Source organism: Heterodontus francisci, chromosome 34 (assembly GCF_036365525.1).
Source record: "Heterodontus francisci isolate sHetFra1 chromosome 34, sHetFra1.hap1, whole genome shotgun sequence".
Lineage (NCBI taxonomy): Eukaryota > Metazoa > Chordata > Chondrichthyes > Heterodontiformes > Heterodontidae > Heterodontus > Heterodontus francisci.
Genome location: NC_090404.1, coordinates 25,070,149 through 25,094,727, shown reverse-complemented (window position 1 = coordinate 25,094,727; position 24,579 = coordinate 25,070,149). Strand labels below are relative to the sequence as shown.

The 24,579-nt window shown below is 46.6% G+C and overlaps 1 protein-coding gene across 2 annotated transcripts in view; it reads left to right on the top strand.

Moving 5' to 3' along the window:
- Positions 1–24,579, top strand: part of LOC137349214 (zinc finger protein 271-like) — a 110,197-nt gene that overhangs the window by 47,206 nt on the left and 38,412 nt on the right. For both annotated transcript variants that reach the window (XM_068014675.1, XM_068014676.1), the window contains exon 1: positions 10,931–12,215. In XM_068014675.1, the coding sequence (XP_067870776.1) occupies positions 11,017–12,215 (1,199 nt within the window). In that variant the 5' untranslated portion in view covers positions 10,931–11,016. Of the gene's footprint in view, positions 12,216–24,579 lie in introns of those variants that run through there.

Here is a 24,579-nt window from a genome sequence, read left to right as displayed (position 1 = left end):
GAGTAAAGTATCCTCATACCACTACATCAGGTGCCTCCTTATCCGAATGCTTATTGTGTGGTCCAAGAACACATTATAAGTAAGGTTCTAAATCTGACTGTGGTGCAGGTCGGGCCCATACCCTACTCCTGTGCTGTGGCGATCACCTGAGCCACCTTCCACTTTTTCTGGAGATCGAAAATGGACTGTGTCCACAGGTACATGATGTTCAAACCTCTGGATAAAAGGGGCGGGCGGGCGGGGGGTGGGGGGTGGTGGGTGTGGTGGGAATGTATCCAAATGTCACCCTTCTCCTGATGGCCACCTTTTTGTGCAGCTAGATCAAGCTGTGCGTAGAACCCCAGTACGCAAACTACGTGTTAAGGTTCTATCTGTCCTGGTGTTGCGAAGGATGGGTCTGGCCACATTACCATGGAACGCTCCATCCCATAATACACATGATATCATACGTTTGATGTCAATGTATTTTCGCCATGATATGTTAATATCTCTAAAACATACAAGAGGTTCAGAAAAACAAACCTTTAAAAGTGGGAGGACAAGTTGATAAAGTAGTTAAAAAGTACATGGGATCCTTGGTTTTTAAATTCGGGTGTAGAATACAAAAGGGCACAGTTCATGTAAACCTGTACAAATCATTGGTTAGGCTGCAGTTAGAATACTGGGTCAAGTTTGGGATTTTACACCAGGAAGGATGTCGAGGCCCATGGAGAGGGTGCAGAAGAGATTCACTGAGATGATACCAGGGAAGAGAGGCTTTAATTATCAGGAGTATGAGAGAAACTGGGGTTCTTTTCATTAGAACAAAGGGTCATTGGAGATCTGAGGGAGGGGTTCAAAATTTCATCTGGTAAATGAGAACAAAATAACTATTTCCACTAGTCAGTAGGTCAGTTACTAGAGGACATCAAATTCAAATGATCAGCAAAAGACTCAGACCCAGGAATGAAATATTGAGTAGAATGTACAAAGGTGTTCAGGACACTCACTGTCCCTTCAGATCTGTGTCTGGGGAAGAAGCTGATGGGTTTCTCTTATCTCTGGGTTAAATGCAGTTCTCATCGAGTCTGTTTGAATCATTCTCCAGTCAGATACAGCATGGATTAGATACAGAGCAAAGCTTCCTTTACACAGTCCCACCTAAAACCCTGAGGGCAGGTACAGCATAGATCAGATTCAGAGTAGAGCTCCCTCTACACCGTCCCATCAAACTCTCCAAGGCCAGATACTCATGTGTGTTACGGATACCTTCTCTGGATACCAAAACCAGGAGAGGCTGCCTGGAAGAGATGGGGATCTGGGACTTGTCCATGAGAATATCTGAAAGTCTGAGAACTGAAATAATCTAGTGTAATGATGAGATGTCAGTCATGGCTCGGTGCTTACATTCTCATCTGAGTCAGTGGGTTGTGGATTCAAATCCAAATCCAGAGACTTGAGCACAAAATCTAAACTGATATTCCAATGCAGTGCTGAGGGGGTGCTGCACTGGCAGAGGTCATGTCTTTCAGATGACGCTTTCAACCAAGACCCCACCTGTCCTCTCAGATGGATGCAAATGATCCCATAAAGTTATTTTGAAGAGCAGGGGTGTTCTCCCTGGTGCTGTCAAAATTTATCATTCAACCAACATCACTAAAAAAGATTATGTGATCATAACCACCTTTCTGTTTGTGGGACTTTGCTGTGAGCAATTTTCCTGCCACATTTGACATTAAAGAACTCGCATTTATATAGTGATTTTCATGACCTCAGGATGTTCCAAAACATTTTACAGCCAATGAGGTACTTTTGAAGTGTTACTGTTGTTATATAGGAAACACAGCAGCCAATTCACACACAGCAAGATCCCACATACAGCAATGTCATAATGACTCGATCATTACTGACATTAATGAAGGGGTAAATATTGGCCAGGACACTGGGGAGAACTCCCCTGCTTTTCTTTGAAATAGTGCCACAGGATCTTATACATCTTCCCCAGGGGGAAGGCAGTGCCTCAGTTTAATGTTTTATCTGAAAGACAGCACCTCTGACCCAGCAGCACTCCCTCAGTACTGCACTGGAATGCCAGCCTTGATTTTTGTGCTCAAGTCCCAGAGAAAACGTGAACTGACAACCTTCTGATTCAGAGGTGAGTGCTATCCGCTGAGTCACAGCTGCCAACAGCACTGAGTACGTATTGCTTTGAGGGTTTCCAATTTTTGTTCAAACTTGAGAAGCTGTATTTTGAAACTATAGAGGCTCAACTTTATGGTTGTTTTTAAAAGAAGTTACCAGATGGTTTGGACTGAAGGTAATCAGGTTTAATGGAAAGCACCTGTTTGCAAAGAACCCAGCAGGATTTGCGTTTTGACCTGAAGAGTTATTTGTTTATTGACAAGCCAGAAATTATGGTTGTCATAGGACTTGCTTCTAGAAAACGTTGGTTTCATTTTGAACTGTTTAAAAAAAAAAAAAAGTTGGTTTAGCTAAAAACAGGCAGTTGGAGTTTGCTTATTGACCTGCCAGGAGAACAGAAGATCCAGCCAGCCCACTTTACTCTTGATAGGCAAATCCTGTCGAGTGTGGTTCCTGTTGACCCCTGTATTTGAAGAAATGCTGCATGTTTGTAGAAACCTTGCATCGAAAATGATAGAACTGAAGCCTTTGTTGCTGCACCTCTAATGTAAACCTATGTGAAGCCTTCTGTAGCGGCATCTCTTGAAAGCCTACACAGACTGATCGTCAACATAGCTTGGAATGGACTGTTCTGGGAATATCCTAGTGGCAGCCACCTATTCGCTTTTGGGAGACTTCACCAAAACCAAGGACATCTTCCATACATACTTTTAAGTATGTTTTTTTTATTCCTCCTATTTCTTTATCAGCTGTAAACAAAAATTCCTTTTATTTCCGATTAACTGGTTTTGTGTGTGCACGCGTGAGGACTTTAATATTTCAATTTGTGCATACGTTTACTTTATTATAAACCAAGTCCTAACCAATAATTAACGTATAATTTTGCTGTTTATTAAAGAAACCTGGTTGATGTGCTTTATTCTGAGGAAAAAATAGAGTATCTGATTGACGGTTTCGGTAAGTGGGAAAATGCGTTGTGACCTGTGGAGAAATGGGACTGAATTAATAATGCACTCCTCCTTCCTCAGTCATAACAACATCAAAAGAACTTCATTAGCTGTAAAACACTATGGGACATCCTGAAGTCACAAAAAGCGCTATACAAATACAAGTCTTCCATTAACAGAGGAGAAAAGGCCCAAAAATGGGACAGTCGGTAACAGAACATCAGTCTCCTCTTATCTTAGAGAAATCAAGGACTCAAACACTGTGCTTTTGGCGCAAAGCTGATTTATTTAACATATATCCAGAATATTAAGCTCCAACCCAATTACAGGGATTAACATCAAATGAAACAAACCCCAACTATCAGAATGAACACGGTTCAGTCCAGGATGTGATGAACAGCAGCAATAACAGCAGAATCCAATCCCTGCAGTTACTTGTGAACTCGTTGGTGTGTCAGCAGATCGTTCCCGCTTTTAAAGCTCTTCTCGCAGTCAGAACATTTAAAAGGTCTCCAATCAGAGTGAACAAGTCTGTGTCTCAGGAGATGGGATAATCAGGTGAATCCTTTCTCACACGTGGAGCAGGTGACCGGTCTCTCCCAAGTGTGAGTGCGTTGGTGTGTCAGCAGAGCATCTTTGCTTTTGAAGCCCTTCTCACATGCAGAACATAAAAAAAATCTGAGTGAACAAGTTGGTGCGCCAGGAGATGGGATGACCGAGTGAATCCCTTCCCACACAGGGAGCACATGAACGGCCACTCTCCAGTGTGAATGTGTTGATGAGTTTCCACATCTGATGGATAATTGAATTCATTGCCACAGTCCCAACATTTCCATGGTTTCTCTATGATGGGGGTGGGGTGCCCTTATGTCTCTCCAGTTTGGCCGATGAATTGAAACCTCATCCACACACACAATATGTGAATGGTGCGATGTGTTTTTCAGGCTATGTAACTGGTTAAAGCTCTTTCCACAGTCAGTGCACTGGGACATTCTCTCTCGCGTGTGTGTGTCTCGGTGCTTTTTCAGTCACACTGATGTTTTCCCACAGAGATAACAGACAAACATTTCTCCTTCCACATTCAAAGGCTGGTGACATTCAGGATCTGATGAATCGAGTGACTCTATCAGATCCTGACACGATGTTTGGTTTGAGTTTCCCGTCTGTAAATCCTCCCCTTCTAACACCCTGTAAAAAGGAATTTACAAAAGCCATCACTGTTAGTGCAGGTTAGAAATTCAGAACAGACAATTCTAGTTTCTATAGAACAATTTTTTCCTCTATCGTTCCCCCATCCACGTGGTCCATTCAAACTGAAAAAAGCCAAAATAAGCAACAAAGTCCCAACAGTAGCAATGGGAACCTCCCCAACTAAACCACAATGTTGTAACCAGTGTCCACGAGACACGTTGTACCCTGAGGTACCCACCAGGTGCAGAAGGTGTTAAGTGTGCTCCCTCTCCAGGACCACCTAGGCACGGACAAGACCAGGGAGGAGAAGCTGGCAGCCAGAGTGAATCCCCCCACCCCCTCAAAACCAGACTTATCCATCTCCCTCCACACCGAGCAACCAAAGATTCAGAGAGTGGGACTAAAGTGTAAGCAAGGTTTTTGATAAGGTTCCACAAAGCAGATTCGTCACAAAAGTAAAAGCCCATGGGATCCAAGGCAAGGTGGCAAGTTGGAGGCAAAATTGGCTCAAAGGCACTGAAGAAAGTGCAGAATAGATTTACAAAGATGTCACCAGAGAGGATGATACTATCCAGCAAGATTGAGCAGGCTGGGGCTCCTTTCTCTGGAAAAGAGAAGACTAGGAGGAGATCTGATAGAGGTCTTTAAAATTATCAGTGAGTCAGAACAAGGGGGCAGCAACATAAGACAGACATTAACAGGTCAAATAGAGAATTTAGGAGGAATTTCTCTACTCAAAGAGTGGTGAGAATGTGGAACTCACTGCCATGTGGAGTGGTTGAAGCAGATAGCAATGATGTGTTTAAGGGGAGGCTCAATACATTTATGAGGGAGAAGGGAATAGAGGGATATGGAGCAGAGTGGGACAAGGTAATTAGATTGGGAGGAGGCTTATGTGGATTATCAGCACCAGCACAGACTAGTGGGGCTGAATGGCCTGTTTCTGGGCTGTAATTCTGTGTATGTACAGCAGGAGTGGATTAATGTTCAGGTTTACAGGGCCCAGGGGTGGATTAATGAAATGTCTGTCTCTAACTTTTATATTATGACTCCTTGTACTCGGTGTCCCACCCAACCAGCAGAAATAGTTTTGCACCATCTTATTAATTCCAATTAATATCATGAAAACTTTGTTTAAAGCACCCCTTAATCTTCTAAATTCCAGGAAATACAACTATCGTGAAGTGGTGCAATTTCACACAAGGCATAGGGAGAGGCAATATATACTTAACGCCACATTCATAAAGCATGTGCAGGGATAGAGGGACTATGGGGTTCATGTGCATAGATCTTTGATGATGGCAGGTCACATTGAAAGAGTAGTTTGCAAAATATTTGGGATTTTGCGCTTCGTAGATCGAGATATTGAACACAAAGAAGTTATGCTGAACCTTTATAAATCTCTGGTTCAGCCACAACTAGAGTATTGTGTCCAGTTCTGGTCACCATGCTTTAGGAAGGATGTGAAGGTCCTTGAGAGGGTGCAGAGCAGATTTACCAGAATGGTTCTGCGAATGAAGGAATTTAGTTACAAGTTTAGGTTGGAGAAGCTGGGTTTGTTCTACTTGGAACAAAGCAGATTGAGGGAAGGTCTGAGAGATTATGACAGGTTTAGATAAGGTAGACAAAGAAAAGCTATTCCCATTAGCTGATGGGACAAGCACTAAGGGACACAGATTAAGGTTTTGAGCAAGAGATACAGGAGGGATGTGAGGAAGAATTTTACACAGCGAGTGGCAATGACCTGGAACTCACTGTCTACGAGGGCGGTGGAAGTGGAGACGATCAATGATTTTAAACCTGCAGGGCTATGGGGATAGAGTAGGGCAATGTGACTGACTGGATTCCTCCATAGAGAGCTGGAATGGACCTAAAGTGCTGAATGGCCTCTTTCTATCCCGTAATGCCTCTATGATTCATTTGTATAATCTCTCCTTGTACTTTAACCCTTGTAGTCCAGGTATCATTCAGGTAAATCAAGGAAAATCCAAAGATGTTTTATCAGTACATTAAGAGCAAGCAGATAATTAAGGAAAGGGTCGGGCCTATCAGAGATGCACAAGGGAACTTACAGGTGGATGCAGAAGATGTGGGCAGGGCTATTAATGAGTTTTTTGCCTCTGTCTTCATAAAGGAGAGGAATGGTGTCGACATTGTAGTAAATGAGGAGGAGTGTGAAATATTAGATATGATTAGTATAATGAGATAGGAGGTACTAGAGGGTCTGACATCCTTGAAAGTGGATAAGTCGCCAAGGATGGATGGATTGCTTCCCAGGTTGTTAAAGGAAGCCTTGGAGGAACTAGTGGATGCGCTGAGGATCATCTTCAAATCCTCACCGGATACGGGTGAGGTGCCAGAGGATTGAAGATCTGCAAACATGATACCAAAGTTTAAAAAAGGTGTGAGGAATAGGCCAAATAATTATATGCCGGTCAATTCTGAGGGACAGGATAAACTGCCACTTAGAAAGGCACGGATTGATCAGGGATAGTTAGAATAGAATTGTTATGGGAAGTTCATGTCTTACTTAATTGAATTCATTGAGGAAGTAACAAGGAGGATTGATGAGGGTAGTGCAGTAGATGTGGCCTGCATGGATTTTAGTAAGGCATTTGACAAGCTCCCGCATGGCAGACTGGTCATTTCCATTTGGAAGCCCATGGGATACAGGGGAATGTGGCAAGTTGGATCCAAAATTGGCTCAGTGACAGGAAATAAAGGGTAGTTGTCGACGGATGTTTTTGTGAATGGAAAGCTGTTGACAGTGGAATTCCACAGGGTTCAGTGTTGGGTTCCTTGCTGTTTGTGGTATACATTAATGATTTGCACTTAAATGCAGGAGGCATGATTGGGAAATTGGCTGATGACACAAAAATTGGCTGTGTAATTGGCTAGCTGGAGACTCCAGAATGGTCTCAATGGTTTGGTTGAGCGGGCGCAGAAGTGGCAAATGGAATTCAGTCCAGAGATCTGTGAGGTTTTAGACCCCGCCCTCATCGCCGCCATCTTTGTTAGGGGCAGGTCTGCTCCGAACAAAGATGGCCGACACCTATGAGTCTGCCTTTGGATGTTCAATGGCGGGGTAATTACCCAACATTCAACGCGGAATTGAGTCTGTCCTATTCACTCTGCAAGAGCCCAGCACGCAGGCGCAGTGCAGGACTGCATCTTGAGCATGCGTAGTGTTACGTTGATCAGAGCAGCGTGGGGACTGGAAACAATTTTCTGGCATGTGAGAGTCGGCGTGGTGTAGAGGAGGAGTGAATCACAGAATCACCGGCGGGTGGACGTTGCGGCTTCAGAAACACATGGGGTAGGCCTGAAGACCCGAATGATCAGCTCCAGATGCCGCGTTTGCAGTTCCTGGGCTTTTTCCTGGAAAACGTGTTAACGGGCGCCATTTTGGTCGAACTAGGATCAGAGCGCATGTGCGACCATCTCGGTGACGGCGCGGCGAGTGGGCGGGGCTTGAGTGCTTCTGTGACCCGGAGAAAAAAAATCTTCGATTTATTGATTTTATTAACCCGCCTCCCTCTCGCCTGCTGGGACCGCGCTCTCTGCCTGGCGCCCTGGTGATTGACGGCAGCCGAGGGGCAATCGGAGCAGGGGGCGGGGCTGCGGGGGCGGGCGTGTTGTGAGTACTCCAGCCAATCGGAGCGCGGACCGCCTCCCCCTCTTGCTATTGGTCCAGAGTTTCCGTCAATCACCTGGACATTGAGAATTCTCAGGTCAGAGGTCGCTGGCGGGAGCTTCAAGTAGCGAGTGCGCAAGCGCTTTGCGGGACAGTGTTTGGAGCATCTGCAGTGTCGGTATTGGACTTGATTGAGGCGGTTGTGTTGCATCGGAAATAAAAACAAAAAGTGCTGGAAATGCTCAGCAGGTCTGGCAGCATCTGTGGAGAGAGAGAAGCAGAGCTGACCTTTCATCAGATCTGATGCGGGTGAGAAACCGCCGAGTCCAGCAGAGGAATGGAGCCGGTGGGGAGGCTTCAGAAACACCCGGTGTAGGCCTCAACACCCCCAGTAAGAAGCTCTCAGTCCCGCATTTGCACCGAGCGGGGCGGCAGCTGCGCGGCTTCTCCCCTTGAACTGGGCCACACCTGGGCAGGGCTGGCTCAAGGTGCAGGAAGCTGATAGGCTGAGCTGTGGACTGGGAGGAGTGGGGGGTTTGACTGACAGGCCTGGGGAGGGGAAATAAGGGCAGGTACACACACTGCTCCCCCTTTTCCTCCTGGCATCTTTTACTGGAGTCGTGTTGCTGAGTGTTTCTAAACTATGTCTTCCTATCCCGGTAATGTAGGTGGATTGTAGGTTGCTGTGAGTGTTGGACTATGTTGCCTCTCCTCATTCTTCCTCCTTCTCCACGAGTTCCAGGCTGCAGGCTCTGATGGCTTGATGTACCTGAAACGTTAACTCTTTCTCTCTCCTCAGATGCTGCCTGACTGATGAGTATTTCCCAGCATTTTCTCCTTTTATTTCAGATTTCCAGCATCTGCAGTATTTTGCTTTAGTTTACCGCCAGCATTGCTCACTGAGCTGAGTCTGGAAACACAGATGGATCCATTAAGAGCCAGTTGGCATCAGGGTGGGTGTTGGATGCAGAACTCAGTCCCTGGCCTCCTGTGTTAGTCTTTTTGTTGCATTAGTTTGCACTGGAGACGGAGGAGAAGCTGGTGGGCATAACTCTGAGTACCTTAGAGCCCAGTTAGGCCCAGCAATTTCTGATGTGAGACTTTAAAGGGAGGTAGATTCCAGGGGAGATGAGGTTGCTAAATGGACACCAAACACTCAATGTAACAGTGTATTGTTTTCGTAACAGGTATTTCTGCAGAGGCTTTTAATCTATTTTACAGGTACAGATTTTTTTTTGTTTACTTCATTGTTGGGTTATGGGTATCGCTCGCAGGATCAGCATATATTGCCAATCCCCAGTTGCCCATTCTTCTTGAACTGTTGCAGTCCATGTTGTGAAAGGTGCTCCCACCAGGGTGTTGGGGAAGGAGTTAGAGGATTTACACCCAGTGATGATGAAAGAAAGGTGATATATGTCCAAGTTAAAATCAACCTGTATTTATGTTGCACCTTTAATGTAATAAAATGTTCCAAGGTGTTTCACAGGAATGTTATAAAGCAACATTTGACACTGAGCCACATAAGGTGATATTAATGCAGATGACCAAAAGCTTGATCAGAGAGGTGGGTTTTAATCAGTGTCTGAATCACGGAAGGTGAGGTAGAGAGGCGGAGAGGATTAGGGAGGGATTTCCAAAGGTTATGGCCTTGGCAGCTGAAGGCACGGCCACCAGTGGTGGAGCAATGAAAATCAGGGATGTTCAAGATGCCAGAATTAGATGAGCCCTGATCTCTCGGAGGGTTGCAGGACTGGAGGAGATTATAGAGATAGTGAGGGGCGAGGGAATGGAGGGATTTGAAAACAAGGATGAGGATTTTAAAATTGAGGTGCTGCTTAACTGGGCCAGTGAGCACAGTGGTGATGGGTGAACAGGACTGGGTTCGAGTAAGGACACAGGCAGCAGAGATTTGGATGATCTCAAGTTTACAGAGGGTAGAATGTGGGAGGCCGGCCAGGAGTGTGTTAGAATAGTCAAATTGAGAGGTAACAAATAAATGGATGTAAGTTTCAGAGGCAGATGAGCTGAGGCAGTGGTGAAGCCGGGTGATGTTACTGAGGTGGAAATAGGCGGTCTGAGTGATGGTACTGATATGCAGTCGGAATCTCATCTCGGGGTCAAATATGACACCAAGGTTATGAATGGTCTGGTTTAGCCTCAGGCCGTTGTCAGGGAGAGGGACAGAGTTGGTGGCGAGGGAGTGGAGTTGGGACTGAAGACAATGGCTTCAGACTTCCCAGTATTTAATTGGAGGAAATTTCTGTTGATCCAGTACTGGATGTCAGACAAGTCAGGATGGTGTGTGACTTGGAGGGGAACTTGGAGGTGATGGTGTTCCCATACACCTGCTTCCCTGGTCCTTCTAGATGATGGAAGGTGATAGATTGGGAGGTTCTGTCAAAGTTCTGGTTGAGTTGTAGATTTATAAAATCCCTCTCCTCTCCCTGCCCCTCCCACCTGTTCCCCTCCCCCCACCCCCCCTCAGTTTTTCCTCCCATGGGTCCAGACTGGGTGACAGGTTTCCTTCCCTGAAGGACATTAATGAACCAGTTGGGGTTGTACATCAATCCAGCAGCTTTCATGGTCACTTTTTCCTAGTGCCGGCCCCATAAATTACCAGATTCATTCAGCTCCATTTCACAACCTGTTTTTGTGGGTTCTCTCACATTCTTTTTTCTGTTTTAAATTAATTTCACAGGGTTTATGAAGGGGAGGAATTGCAGCCGTGAAATCCAAAGCAAAGTTAAGATCAGGATCTGAAGGAGTCGCCCAATTTATCGTAACCCGAACATCAACGGATTTTGAACGTGAAAGGAAAAAGCACCGATCACAGTGGGGAGAAACTGTACACTTGTTCTGTGTGTGGACAAGGTTTCAGCCGATCATCTGGCCTGTCGAAACACAAGTGCAGTCACACTGGGAAGAAACCATGTAAATATGGGGACTATGGAAAGGGATTGAATTATCCAGTTGAGCTGGAAACTCATCCACACAGTTACACCCTGGAGAGGCCGTTCACCTGCTCCGTCATCCACCCTGAAGACACATCAGCGAGTTCATGCTGGGGAGAGGCCTTTTAAATATCCATTCTGTGGGAATTGGTGTAAAAGTTCTGCTGAACTGATGTCTCATCAAGGTGTTCACACTGACGAGAGACCATTTAGGTGTTCTCAGTGCGGGACTGGGTTCAGGCAATCATCTGATCTCACTGTACACCAGCGTATTCACACTGGGGAGAGGCCGTTCACCTGCTGTGAGTGTGGGAAGGGATTCACGACTTCATCTGACATGCTGACACACCAGCGAGTTCACACTGGGGAGAGGCCGTTCACCTGCTCAGAGTGTGGGAAGGGATTCACTCGGTCATCCCACCTGCTGACACACCAGCGAGTTCACACTGGGGAGAGGCCGTTCACCTGCTCAGAGTGTGGGAAGGGATTCACTCGGTTAACCGCCCTGCTGACACACCAGCGAATTCACACTGGGGAGAGGCCATTCACCTGCTCGGAATGTGGGAAGGGATTCGCTCAGTCATCCAACCTGCTGAGACACCAGCGAGTTCACACTGGGGAGAGGCCATTCACCTGTGCACAGTGTGAGAACAAATTTGCTGATTCATCCACCCTGCTGATACACCAGCGAGTTCACACTGGGGAGAGGCCATTCACCTGCTCTGACTGTGGGAAGGGATTCACTCAGTCATCCAACCTGCTGAAACACCAGCGAGTTCACACTGGGGAAAGGCCGTTCACCTGCTCAGAGTGTGGGAAGGCATTTACTACTTCATCCCACCTGTTGAAACACCAGCGAGTTCACACTGGAGAGAGGCCATTCACCTGCTCAGAGTGTGGGAAGGGATTCACTCGGTTACCCGCCCTGCTGACACACCAGCGAATTCACACTGGGGAGAGGCCATTCACCTGCTCAGATTGTGGGAAGGGATTCATTACTTCAACCGACCTGCTGACACACCAGCGAGTTCACACTGGGGAGAGGCCGTTCACCTGCTCAGAGTGTGGGAAGAGATTCACTCGGTCATCCCACCTGCTGACACACCAGCGAGTTCACACTGGGGAGAGGCCGTTCACCTGCTCAGATTGTGGGAAGGGATTCATTCGTTCATCCACCCTGCTGACACACCAGCGAGTTCACACTGGGGAGAGGCCGTTCGTCTGCTCGGAGTGTGGGAAGGGATTCGCTCAGTTATCCAACCTGCTGAAACACCAGCGAGTTCACACCGGGGAGAGGCCATTCACCTGTGCACAGTGTGAGAACAAATTTGCTGATTCATCCACCCTGCTGAAACACCAGCGAGTTCACAAGTAACTCGGGATGAGAAGTTTCTGCCAAATGGTGGAAATCACCATTGGCTTCCCCCTTTCCGATTTTTTTTTTTTTTAAATGCTGGCCAACCACAAACCTGTTTTTAAGTCCTCTTTATTTTTTCTTTTCTTACACCTTGGTGGAAATGAACTTCAACCAGGAAAGCAAATGGGTGGAACTGCATACTCCTTCACAACTTCAGTGTGTCTGTCTTCTGTAAATGGTTAAAAGGAAGAGGTGTGTATACACAGACCTGTTGTGGGGAATGTGTTGGAATCGATCATTAAGGAGGCTCTAGCTGGGAACTGAGAAAAGCTCAATGTCATCGAGAATAGTCAGCATGGTATTTTGAAAGGGAAATCATGTTTAACCAATTAATTGGTGTTCTTCGAAGGAGTAACATACACTATGGATAAAGGGGAGCCAGTTAACATACTGTACTTGGATTTCCAGAAGGCATTTGACAAGATGTCACATAAAAGATTATTGCACAAAGTAGGAGCTCATGGTGTAGGGGGTAACATATTAGCATGGATAGACGATTGGCTGGCTGGTAGAAAACAGAAAGTCTGCATAAATGGGTCCTTTTCTGATTGGCAGGATGTGACGAGTGGAGTCCCGCAGGGGTCTGTGCTGGGGCCTGAACCTCTTACAATTTATATCAATGACTGAGATGAGAGGAGTGATTGCATGGCAGCTAAATTTGCAGATGAGACAAAGATAGGTAGGATTGTATGTTGTGAGGAGGACATAAGGAAGTTGCAGACCGATTATAGATCGGTTGATTGAGTGGGCAAAATCTGGCCGATGGAGTATAATGTGAGAAAATGTGAAGTTGTTCACTTTGGCAGGAAGAATAAAAAAAGCAGGGTATTACTTAAACGGAGAAATATGCAGATATCAGAGGTGCAGAGGGATCAAGGTATTCTAGTGCATGAGTCACACAAAATAATAACGAAGGCTAATGGAATGCTATCCTTTATTATGAGAGGAATTGAAAGTAAAAGTAAGGATGTTATGCTTCAGTTATACAGAGAATTGGTGAGACCACATCTCAAATACTGTGTGCAGTTTTGGTCTCCTTATTTAAGGAAGGATCTAAATAAGTTGGAGGCGGATCAGAGGAGGTTTATTAGATTGATACCTGGAATGAGAGGGTTGTATTATGAGGAAAGGTTGGACAGACTGGGCTTGAGGGGAGATTTGATTGAAGTAGATAAGATCCTGAACTGTCTTCACAAGGTGAATGTGGAAAGGATATTTCCCCTTGTGGGTGAGTCCAGAACTAGGGGGCACTGTTTTGAAATGACAGAGATGAGGAGAATTTTTTTTTTTGCACAGAGGGTTGTGCAACTTTGGAACTCTCTGCTTCAAAAGGTGGTGGAGGCGGGGTCATTGAATATTTCTAAGGCAGAGGTAGACAGATTCTTGTTAGACCAGGGAGTCAAAGGTTATTGGGGGTAGATGGGAGTGTGGAATTCGTGACACAAACAGATCAGCCATGATCTTATTAAATGGCGGAGCAAGCTAGAGGGGCCGAATGGCCTACTGCTGCTCCTAATTTGTATGTTTGATCAATTCCCAATGTTTGTTTTTGCCTTCATGGGATATCTTAGCAGAGACCTCCTGAGAACTGACACAGCTCATTTGACATGGTTTAAAATTAATGGTGCAGGATCAGTAGCTGGCAAGTCGCTGGTCTGCAGCAAAAACATTGGTCTGTCAATAGGAATTTGAAACTTGCTTCCATTTACACAGCAGTGTGTGTCTGTAGTAATTTCTGAAAACCCTGCACAAACTGGTTACTGAATGTGAATATCCTGCAGTGAGCATGAACTGTATAAACTGAATATATCCTGTGCTTTGCAGCAACTGCTGGAATTTCCACCTATCGGTTTGCTCGGGTGTATGGCTGAATTCCATTCATTGTTCATCTCCACTTTCACTGTCTGCTGCCCCAGTCACACTGTAAACCTGGGTTGTCCAACATACAGCCTGGGGGCCAGGATCCAGCCTGCCAAAGGTTTCCATCCGGCCCTCGGGTGTAAACTGTACCCGGGGCCATTCCTGATCCTCATCAGGGCTCCGTGACTGAAGATGAGAAATTTCCCTTTGTCGTCTTCTTGCACAACAGCTTTATATTTTTTTTAAAAATGGCGGTGTTTCACAGCTGACGGATCCTGACATCAGGAACCACGGTTTCTGAACTTCAGACAGATTCAGGACTTTTTAAAAGCCTGCTGGAAAACTCCAGATCTGTCCAAAGTTCAGAAACTGCTGTTCCCAATGTCAGGATCTGTCAGCTGTGAAACTGACTTGAGATTTAAGAAAAACTGATCAACAATCTGCTGAACGTTGCTGCTGTCTGCAACTGTCAGAGAGAGAGTGTGAGTGAATGAGGGGGGGCAGAGAGAGAGATAGAGGGAGAGAGAGAGAGAGACAGTGGATAGAGAAAAGGGGACAGACAGACAGAGAGAGAGGAGGGCACAGAGAGGGAGAGAGTGATTCACATCACTCCTGTCAGAATGATCAATAGTAAGATAAATTTTAATGCCTTTATCTTTCTGAAATTGTCTCGTCTGCTGCCAGTGTGAGACAAAAATTGTAATGTCGCCCCCCCCCCCCCCCCCACCCACCCTGAAACCACACGGAAAGGTTGGACAACCTGGCTGTAAACCTTGAGTCACTGTGAAGCTGTCTTTTGCACCACAGTGAAGCAAGACAAGGAGTATAACTCTGGTCATCTTTCTTCAATGTGTGGTTTGGCATTGCTTAAGATTATCTGGAAAAGGCTGTCCTGCACCACAAGTGCTGTGTATTGGCTGCAGTACAACTATCCTGTGAGCTCTCTGCAGTCACTGTAAATGGTCACTGAGTTTCTGAAGTTGATGACACAATACTCTGTACATGTATAAATATGTATATACAGAGTGCTGCCTTTCTCCAAGCCAACACAATAGTTATGATTTTCAGCTCACCTTGCTGTTAAATGCAGCTGCCACTGCACCAATTGATGCAGTAGAACAGGAGCCAGAATTGTTCATCATTGTTGGGATATACAGCTGTCCATTGGACCTGCTGCATTGTCACAGGGCCATTACCAAACTTTTGAGCCTGATTTGGGGACGATGCAACAGAACCTCAAACTTGTTACTGTAGAGGTTGTCGTCAGATGTCCCTCGATTCGAGGATGATGTCTGCTCAAGGTTGCGAGTTTCTGCCATGGGTCTTCAGGTCACTGAACAGGCCGATTCTCGACCCGCAGATCTTTGGGCACATGGGGCAGGACGTCCCACCAGGTCGTGGGACCCGGAGTGCAGGATGTACTTCCTTGAGGTACAACACCAGTCTCATTGCTATTCCACTGTCGCTAGCAAGATCTGGTACAATTTTTACATTGCATTTGAAGAGGAAAACCACATTTTTAAATAGTTTTCATTAAGATTATACTGAGATCTGCACTGCAAACAAGATTCGTTTTAGTTTAGAATCTTTATAATGTGACTGATATTAAATTATAAAATCTACCATGAGTTCATGATATTTAAAAACATGCCACAGTGCTATAATTACATGATTCGTTGTCCAAAAAAAAAAATCAATGTATTTTGTCTTCAGCCACTAATTTTCAGACCTTGGCCACTCTCACCCCTGTATTTGTTACTTGTTTTGTGAAATACTCTCCCGATTAGTGCTTAACTGCTGGATAACTCTGATTACATTTATATCTGTTTATACATGTTTATAAAGTGTCTGTGTGCCCAGATTTAACTAAGTTGTGATTTGTAACCAATAAATGATGTTTCAGGCATGACTTGTAATCTGGTATCTTGGTGATTTGTCAAGAAAGATTTAATTCACTCACTCAGCAGCTTGAGAGGAACCAGACTGAGGTTTAATGAACATAAGAAATAGGAGCTGGAGGAAGCCATTTGGCCTTTCGAGCCTGTTCTGCCATTCACCAAGATCATGGCTGATCTTCTACCTCAACTCCACCTTCCCGCACTATCCCCATATCCTTTAATTCCCTCAGTACACAAAAATCTATCAATCTCTGTCTTAAATATACTCAATGACTGAGCATCCACAGCTCCCTGGGGTAGACAATTCCAAAGATTCACAACCCTTTCAGTGAAGAAATTTCTCCTCATTTCAGTCCTAAATGGCCAACCCCTTATCCTGAGACTGTGACCCAGTGTTCTAGATTCCCCAGACAGGGGAAACATTTTCTCAGCATCTACCCTGGCAAGTACTTTAAAAATTTATTATGTTTCAATTATATTTCAGGGAACAAAGACCTAGTCTACTAAACCTCTCCTCACAGGAGGAGATGGAGCATAGTGGGAGTGCTGTAGCATAGTGGTTATGTTACTGAACTAGTAATCCAGAGGCCAGGACGACTGGTGCAGAGACATGAATTCAAATCCCACCACAGTAGTTCAGGGATTTAAACTCAATCAATTAAATAAATCTGGGATAAAAAAAGCTGGTCTCAGTAATGGTGACCATGAAACTACCAGATTGTCCTAAAAACCCACCTGGTTCACTAATTCCCTTTAGGGAAGGAAATCTGCTGTCCTTACCCGATCTCGCCTATATTTTACTCCAGACCCACAGAAATGTGGTTGACTTAACTGCCTTATGAAATAGCCGAGCAAGTCACTTAGTTATATTCAAGGAAGTGGCTCACCACCGCCTTCTCAAGGGCAACTAGGAATGGGCAATAAATACTGGCCTTTCCAGCAATACTCACATTCTGTGAATAAATAGAACAATCTCATCATCCCTGGACCCAGACTAGTGAACCCTGAGACACATGTGAAAGTGTTCCAGTGCACTGATTGTGGAAAGAGGTTTAACCCGTTATACAGCCTGAAAAAAATACACCATTCACAATGGAGAGAAACTATACACGTGTTCGGTGTGTGGATGAGACTTCAACCAATCGTCCAAACTGGAGAGATTCAAGGACACCTGTACCACAGAGAAACCCTGGAAATGTGGGGATCGGGAAGGGTGAGGGATACAGCAATTGAAAACAAAGAATTTTAAAATCGAGGAATTACTTAACCAGAAGTCAATGTAGTCTGGCGCGCACAAGAGTGATAGGTGTACAGGATTTGATGTGTGTTAGGACACAGGCAGCAGAGTTTTGGATGACCTCAAATTTAGAGGGCAGAATGTGGGAGGCCGTTCAGGAGTATGTTGCAATAATTAAGTCTCGAGGTAACAAAGGCATGGATGAGGATTTCAGCAGCAGATGAACTGAGGCAGGGGCAGAGTCGGGCAATTTACAGAGATGGAAATAGGCAGACTTAGTGATGACACAGATATGATGTCAGAAGCTCATCTTGGGGTCAAATAGGACACCAAGGTTGCAAAACATCTGGTTTAGTGTCAGTTGCCATGGAGTGGGATGGAGTCTGAAGGGAGCGAATGGATGGTGGAGTGGAGACCAAATACAATGGCTTCAATCTTCCCAATATTTAATTGGAGGAACTTTCTGCTCATCCACCACCAGACGGGCAGTCTGATAATTTAGTCCAGGTGGTGGTGAGGTAGAGCTGGGTGTGATCAGTGTCCATGTGAAAACTAACACTGTGTTTTGAGATGGTGCTATTGAGGGACAGCATGTAGATGAGAAATAGGAGGGGGCCAAGGATAGATCCTTGGAGGAGACCAGGGGTAACTGTGCAGGAGTGGGAAGAGAAGCCATTGCAGGTGATACTCTGGCTATGATTGGATAAGAATGGAACCAGGAGGGTGCAGTCCCACCCAGCTGGATAACAGTTGAGAGATGTTTTATTTTATTTTATTCAGAGCTACAGCACTGAAACAGGCCCTTCAGCTCACTGAGTCTGTGCCCACCAACAACCACCCATTTATACTAAGCCTACATTAATCCCATATTCCCTACCACATATCCACCATTCTCCTACCAGCTACCTACACTAGGGGCAATTTACAATGGCCAATTTACCTATCAACCTGCAAGTCTTTGGCTGTGGGAGGAAACCGGAGCACCCGGCAAAAACCCACACAGTCACAGGGAGAACTTGCAAACTCCGCACAGGTAGTACCCAGCACTGAACCTGGGTTTCTGGAGCTGTGAGGCTGTGGTGCTAACCACTGCGCCACTGTGCTGCCCAATGTTGGAGGAGGATGGTGTAGTCATCCATGTCAGAGGCTGCAGACAGGTTGAGAAGGATGAGGAGGGATAGTTTACCTTTGTCTGAGTTCATAGGATGCCATTTGTCACTTTGATAAGAGTAATCGGAGACCTGATTGGAGGGATTCAGACATGGAGTTCCGGGAAGATGGAAATGGATTTGGGAGGCAACAAAATGTTCAACGATTTTGGAGAGAAATGGGAGCTTGGGGATGGGGCTTCACTTTGCAAGGACGGTGAGGTTAAGGGTTGGTTTTCTTGAAGAGGGGATGATGAAGAAAGATTTAAAGCAGCAATGTACAGTACCTGAAGAGAGAACCATTCACAATATCAGCATACATGGGGAAGGTTAGTGGGAATAGAGTCGAGGGAGCAGGAGGTGGGTCTCATGGACAAGATGAGCTCGGAGAGGGTATGAGGGAGATAGGAGAGAAACTGGAGAAAGATCTGGGTTCAGGGCTCGGACAGGAGGATCTTTACAGGCAGTTTGACCTGGTGGGCTAGTGGAAGGGAGGGAAGAGAGGCAGCTGCTTGGATGGTCTCAATCTGAGTGACAAAGAAGACCATGAGCTCCTCAAACTTGTTGGAGATGAGGATGGAGGAGACGGGAGAGCACTTCAAAAGAAACTAACTTGTGTTAAAGATATTAAAAAGACTTCACACACACTGTGTTTAACACAAAACTGATTTATTTGACTTTTATCCAGAATATTAACACCTGTAACTGGGCTGGAGATTATCAGCAGAAACAGCACTCAATGAACATAGTTCAGTCCTGGATCCAATCACTGTAGTTACATATGAACTCGCTGATGTCTCAGCAGATGGGATGACCAAGTGAATCCCTTCCCACAGTTTGAGCAGGTGAATGGCCTTTCCCTGGTATGAGTGTGTCAATGAGTTTCCAGCTTAGGCTGGTAATTGAATCCCTTTTCACAATCCCCACATTGCCACGGCTTCTTCCCAGCATGGCTTGTGTTTTGACAGGCCAGATGATCAGCTGATCCCTCGTCCACACACCGAACAGGTGCAGTTTCTCCCCACTGTGACCGCTGCTTTTTTGTACAAAATCCGGTGATATTTGGGTTATGACAATTTGGGCGACTCCTTCAGATCCTGATCTGACGTTTGCTTTGCATTTCACGGCTGCAATTCCTCCCCTTCTAAAACCCTGTCTAATTGATTTAAAACAGAAAAAGCAGAGGGAGAGAGAACCCACAAAATACAAAGGCAGGTTGTGAAATGGAGCTGAATGAATCTGGTAATTTATGGGGCCAACACTAAGAAAAAGTGACCACGAAAGCTGCTGGATTGATGTACAACACCAACTGGTTCACTAATGTCCTTCAGGGAAGGGAACCTGACAGTCTGGACCTACACAAGACTCTGCTCTCTATTGGAGGAAAGAGAGAGGGAGAAGGTGGGGCAGGGAGAGGAGAGGGATTTTATATATGTACAACTCAACCAGAACTTTGACAGAACCTCCCAAACCCTCAACTTCCATCATATAGAAGGACCAGGGTAGCAGGTGTAGTGAACACCATCACATCCAAGTTCCCCTCCAAGTCACACACCATCCTGACTTGTCTGACATCCAGTACTGAATAAACAGAAATTTCCTCCAATTAAATATTGGGAAGTCTGAAGCCATTGTCATCAGTCCCTGCTGCAAACTCCACTCCCTAGCCACCAACTCTATCCCTCTCCCTGGCAATGGCCTGAGGCTAAACCAGACCATTCGTAACCTTGGTGTCATATTTGACCCCGAGATGAGCTTCCGACAGCATATCAGCACCATCACTCAGACCGCCTAGTTCCACCTCAGTAACATCACCCGACTTCGCCACTGCCTCAGCTCATCTGCCTCTGAAACTTACATCCATGTATTTGTTACCTCTCAACTTGACTATTCTAACACACTCCTGGTCAGCCTCCCACATTCTACCCTCCATAAACTTGAGATCATCCAAAACTCTGCTGCCTGTGTCCTTAGTCGAACCCAGTCCTGTTCACCCATCACCACTGTGCTCACTGGCCTACACAGGCTCCCAGTTAAGCAGCACCTCAATTTTAAAATCCTCATCCTTATTTTTAAATCCCTCCATTCCCTCGCCCCTCACTATCTCTATATTCTCCTCCAGTCCCTACAACCCTCCGAGAGATCAGGGTTCATCTAATTCTGACATCTTGAGCATCCCTGATTTTCATTGCTCCACCACTGGTGGCCGTGCCTTCAGCTGCCAAGGACATAATCTTTGGAAATCCCTCCCTAATCCTCTCCGCCTCGCTACCTCACCTTCCCTGATTCAGACACTGATTAAAACCCACCTCTCTGATCAAGCTTTTGGTCATCTGCCCTAATATCTCCTTATGTGGCTCAGTGTCAAGTGTTGCTTTATAAACACTCCTGTGAAACACCTTGGAACATTTTATTACATTAAAGCTGCTATATAAACACAAGTTGTTGTTAACTTGGACATATATCACCGTTCCTTCATCATCACTGGGTGAAAATCCTGTAACACCTTCCCTAACACCATTGTGGGAGCACCTTCACCACACGGACTGCAGCGGTTCAAGAAGAAGGTCCACCATCACCTTCTCAATGGACAACTGGGGATTGGCAATATCTGCTGGTCTGGCTAGTGATACCCATATCCCAGGAATGAAGTTTTAAAAAATCTGTATATTTAAAATGGATTAAAAGCCTCGACAGAAATACTTGTTACTCAAACAATACTCTTTAACATTGAGTGGTTGACGTCCGTTTAGTAACCTCATCTCCCCTGGAATCTCCCTCCCTTGACAGTCTCACATTGGAAATTGCTGGGCCTGACTCGGCTCAAAAGTATTCTGGATTAAACCCAGCAGCTGCTCCTCCATCTCCACTCCAGATCAAACTGATGCAACAACAAAGACCTAAACAGGTCAGGGACCGACTTCCACATCCAACACCCACCCTGATATAAACAGGCTCTTAATTGATCCATCTATGATTCTTGAATCAGATCAGTGGCAATGCAAGCATTAAAATAGAACCAAAATGCTGTGGACGTTGGACATCTGAAATAAAAGGAGAAAATACGGGAAGTACTCGGAGTGGGAGGGGGAGGAAGAATGAGGAGAGGCAATATAGTCCAACACTCACAGCAACCCACAATCCACCGACATTACCGGGATAGGGAGACAGAGTTTAGAAACACTCAGCAACACGACTCCAGTAAAAGATCCCAGGAGGAAAAGGGGGAGCAGTGTGTGTACCTGCCCTGATATCCCCCTCCCCAGGCCTGTCAGTCAAACCCCTCACTCCTCCCAGTCCACAGCTCAGCCCAGCAGCTTCCTGCACCTTGAGCCAGCCCTGCCCAGGTGTGGCCCAGTCCAAGGGGAGTCTTTGTGGAACCAGGGAGTGGGGGAGGGGGGACCTCCTGCCCTGTGCTGTGTCCCAAATGGTTCCTCCCTCCCCTCCCCCAGGCCCCTTTATAACTGAGCTCAGTTTCCTTTAAAGTTTTGTCCTTTGATGTTACACTTTATTAATCTTTAATTCCTCCAAAAGAGCTGGAAATCTGGCGGCCGTTAACCCCGAGCCTGTCACCGGGAGAAGCCCCGCAGATGCCGCCCCACTCGGTGCAAATGCGTGACCGGGAGCTTCTTATTGAGAGTGTTGAGGCCTACACCGGGTGTTTCTGTAGCCTTCCCGTCGCCCCCCCCTCCCCTCCCTGCCTTCCCCATCCCCTCTCCTCCCCCCATCCCCCAATCCCCCTCCCCCATCCCCCTCCATCTCCCCCTCCCCCTCCCCCTCCATCTCCCCCTCCCCCTCTCCATCCCCATCCCCCTCCCCCTCCATCCCCCTCCCCCCCTCCCCTCCCCCTCCCCCTCCCCCTCCATCCCCCCCTCCATCCCCCTCCTTATCCCCCCCATCCCCCTCCTTATCCCCCCCATCCCCCTCCCCCTCCCCCCCATCCCCCTCCTTCCCATCCCCCTCCCCCTCCTTATCCCCCCCATCCCCCTCCCCCTCCTTATCCCCCTCCCCCCCCCCCCCAATCAGTCGGGCGGTGTGAACTGAGCATGCGCGGTCGGCAGGTTCTGCGGCACAGAGCACGGTTCCAGCAGGTGAGAGGGAGGCGGGTTAATAAAGCCCGGGGCTCGCAGGCTGCAGACACACCGAGTGTGGAGTCAGGAGACAATCTAAACAGCGAGATCACAACAAACACAGCTGCTGCCAGAGCTGCTGAGTATTTCCAGCAGTTTCTGTTTTTATTTCAGATTTCCAGCATTCGCAGTATTTTATTTTTATTTATCTCAGTATCTCTGCCTTCTATTCTCAGTTCCTATCACTGGTTTCTGTGATTCTCTCTCCCTCTCTGTTTATTTCTCTCTCACTCAGTTCTGTCCTTCTCCCTGGATCTCTGGTTTATGTGTCTCAGTGCCTCTCACTGGAGGAGATGTAGACTCAGTGCCATTGTGTTGTCCAGGTAATAATGTACTGGGATCCTGTTTCCCATCTCTCCTGAGTTTCACTCATGTTGATGCAAAAACAGGGGAGAGATGTGAAACAAGCGGCCACTTCACAACCACCAGGTTTGTGCTATTGCAGTAAGTTCAAGTCCAGCCCAGTGTTTCATTTCCCTCTCACTCTGTGTCTGCTCCCTGACTGTATCTGCCACTCTCTTGTGGGCAAATGGAGGTGAGGGGCACATTAGACATGATCTAAAGTTGGTAGGACAGGAATGAAAGGCTGAATGGCCACCGCGATCCTGTTCCTGTGCCAATCAATGTTTCTGCGTCTCTGTTCCCTCTTCAGGGTGAAGGGTCACCAAGCTTAGGTGTTGATTCTCAGTTTAATGATGCGGGTGGGGAGACAGGCAAAAGACCTATCTTCAGTGAAGGATATGACTGGGGCAGGGAACATAGTGTGTGTGAAGGGACACCATGCCAGTGAGCCTCTGCATGTTCTTTCTCTATGCCAGCCCCTCCATTTGGCTGGATATGAAACAAAGGTGCGGGCTTGTGGAGACATTTTGCGTTTGCTGCATTTTATCGATTCCCAGCTGCTTCTCTGGACATAAATTGAAGAAAATTAAAGAATTACACAAGGTCTGTTCACAGGGAGGGGGGAATTAGACAGGGTCTGTTCACATGGAGGGGGGAATTAGATAGGGTCTGTTCACAGGGAGGGGGAATTAGACAGGGTCTGTTCACAGGGAGGGGGAAATTAGACAGGGTCTGTTCACATGGAGGGGGGAATTAGATAGGGTCTGTTCACAGGGAGGGGGGAATTAGACAGGGTCTGTTCACAGGGAGGGGGAAATTAGATAGGGTCTGTTCACAGGGAGGGGGGAATTAGACAGGGTCTGTTCACAGGGAGGGGGGAATTAGACAGGGTCTGTTCACAAGGAGGGGGAATTAGACAGGGTCTGTTCACATGGAGGGGGGAATTAGATAGGGTCTGTTCACAGGGAGGGGGTAATTAGACAGGGTCTGTTCACAGGGAGGGGGGAATTAGACAGGGTCTGTTCACAAGGAGGGGGAATTAGACAGGGTCTGTTCACATGGAGGGGGGAATTAGATAGGGTCTGTTCACAGGGAGGGGGGAATTAGACAGGGTCTGTTCACAGGGAGGGGGGAATTAGACAGGGTCTGTTCACAGGGAGGGGGGAATTAGACAGGGTCTGTTCACAAGGAGGGGGAATTAGACAGGGGTCTGTTCACAGGGAGGGGGAAATTAGACAGTGTCTGTTCACAGGGAGTGGGGATTAGACAGAGTCTGTTCACAGGGAGGGGGGAATTAGACAGGGTCTGTTCACAGGGAGGGGGAAATTAGACAGTGTCTGTTCACAGGGAGTGGGGATTAGACAGAGTCTGTTCACAGGGAGGGGGGAATTAGACAGGGTCTGTTCACAGGGAGGGGGAATTAGACAGGGTCTGTTCACAGGGAGGGGGAATTAGACAGGGTCTGTTCACAGGGAGGGGAGAATTAGATAGGGTCTGTTCACAGGGAGGGGGAATTAGACAGGGTCTGTTCACAGGGAGGGGGAATTAGACAGGGTCTGTTCACAGGGAGGGGGAAATTAGACAGGGTCTGTTCACATGGAGGGGGGAATTAGATAGGGTCTGTTCACAGGGAGGGGGGAATTAGACAGGGTCTGTTCACAGGGAGGGGGGAATTAGACAGGGTCTGTTCACAAGGAGGGGGA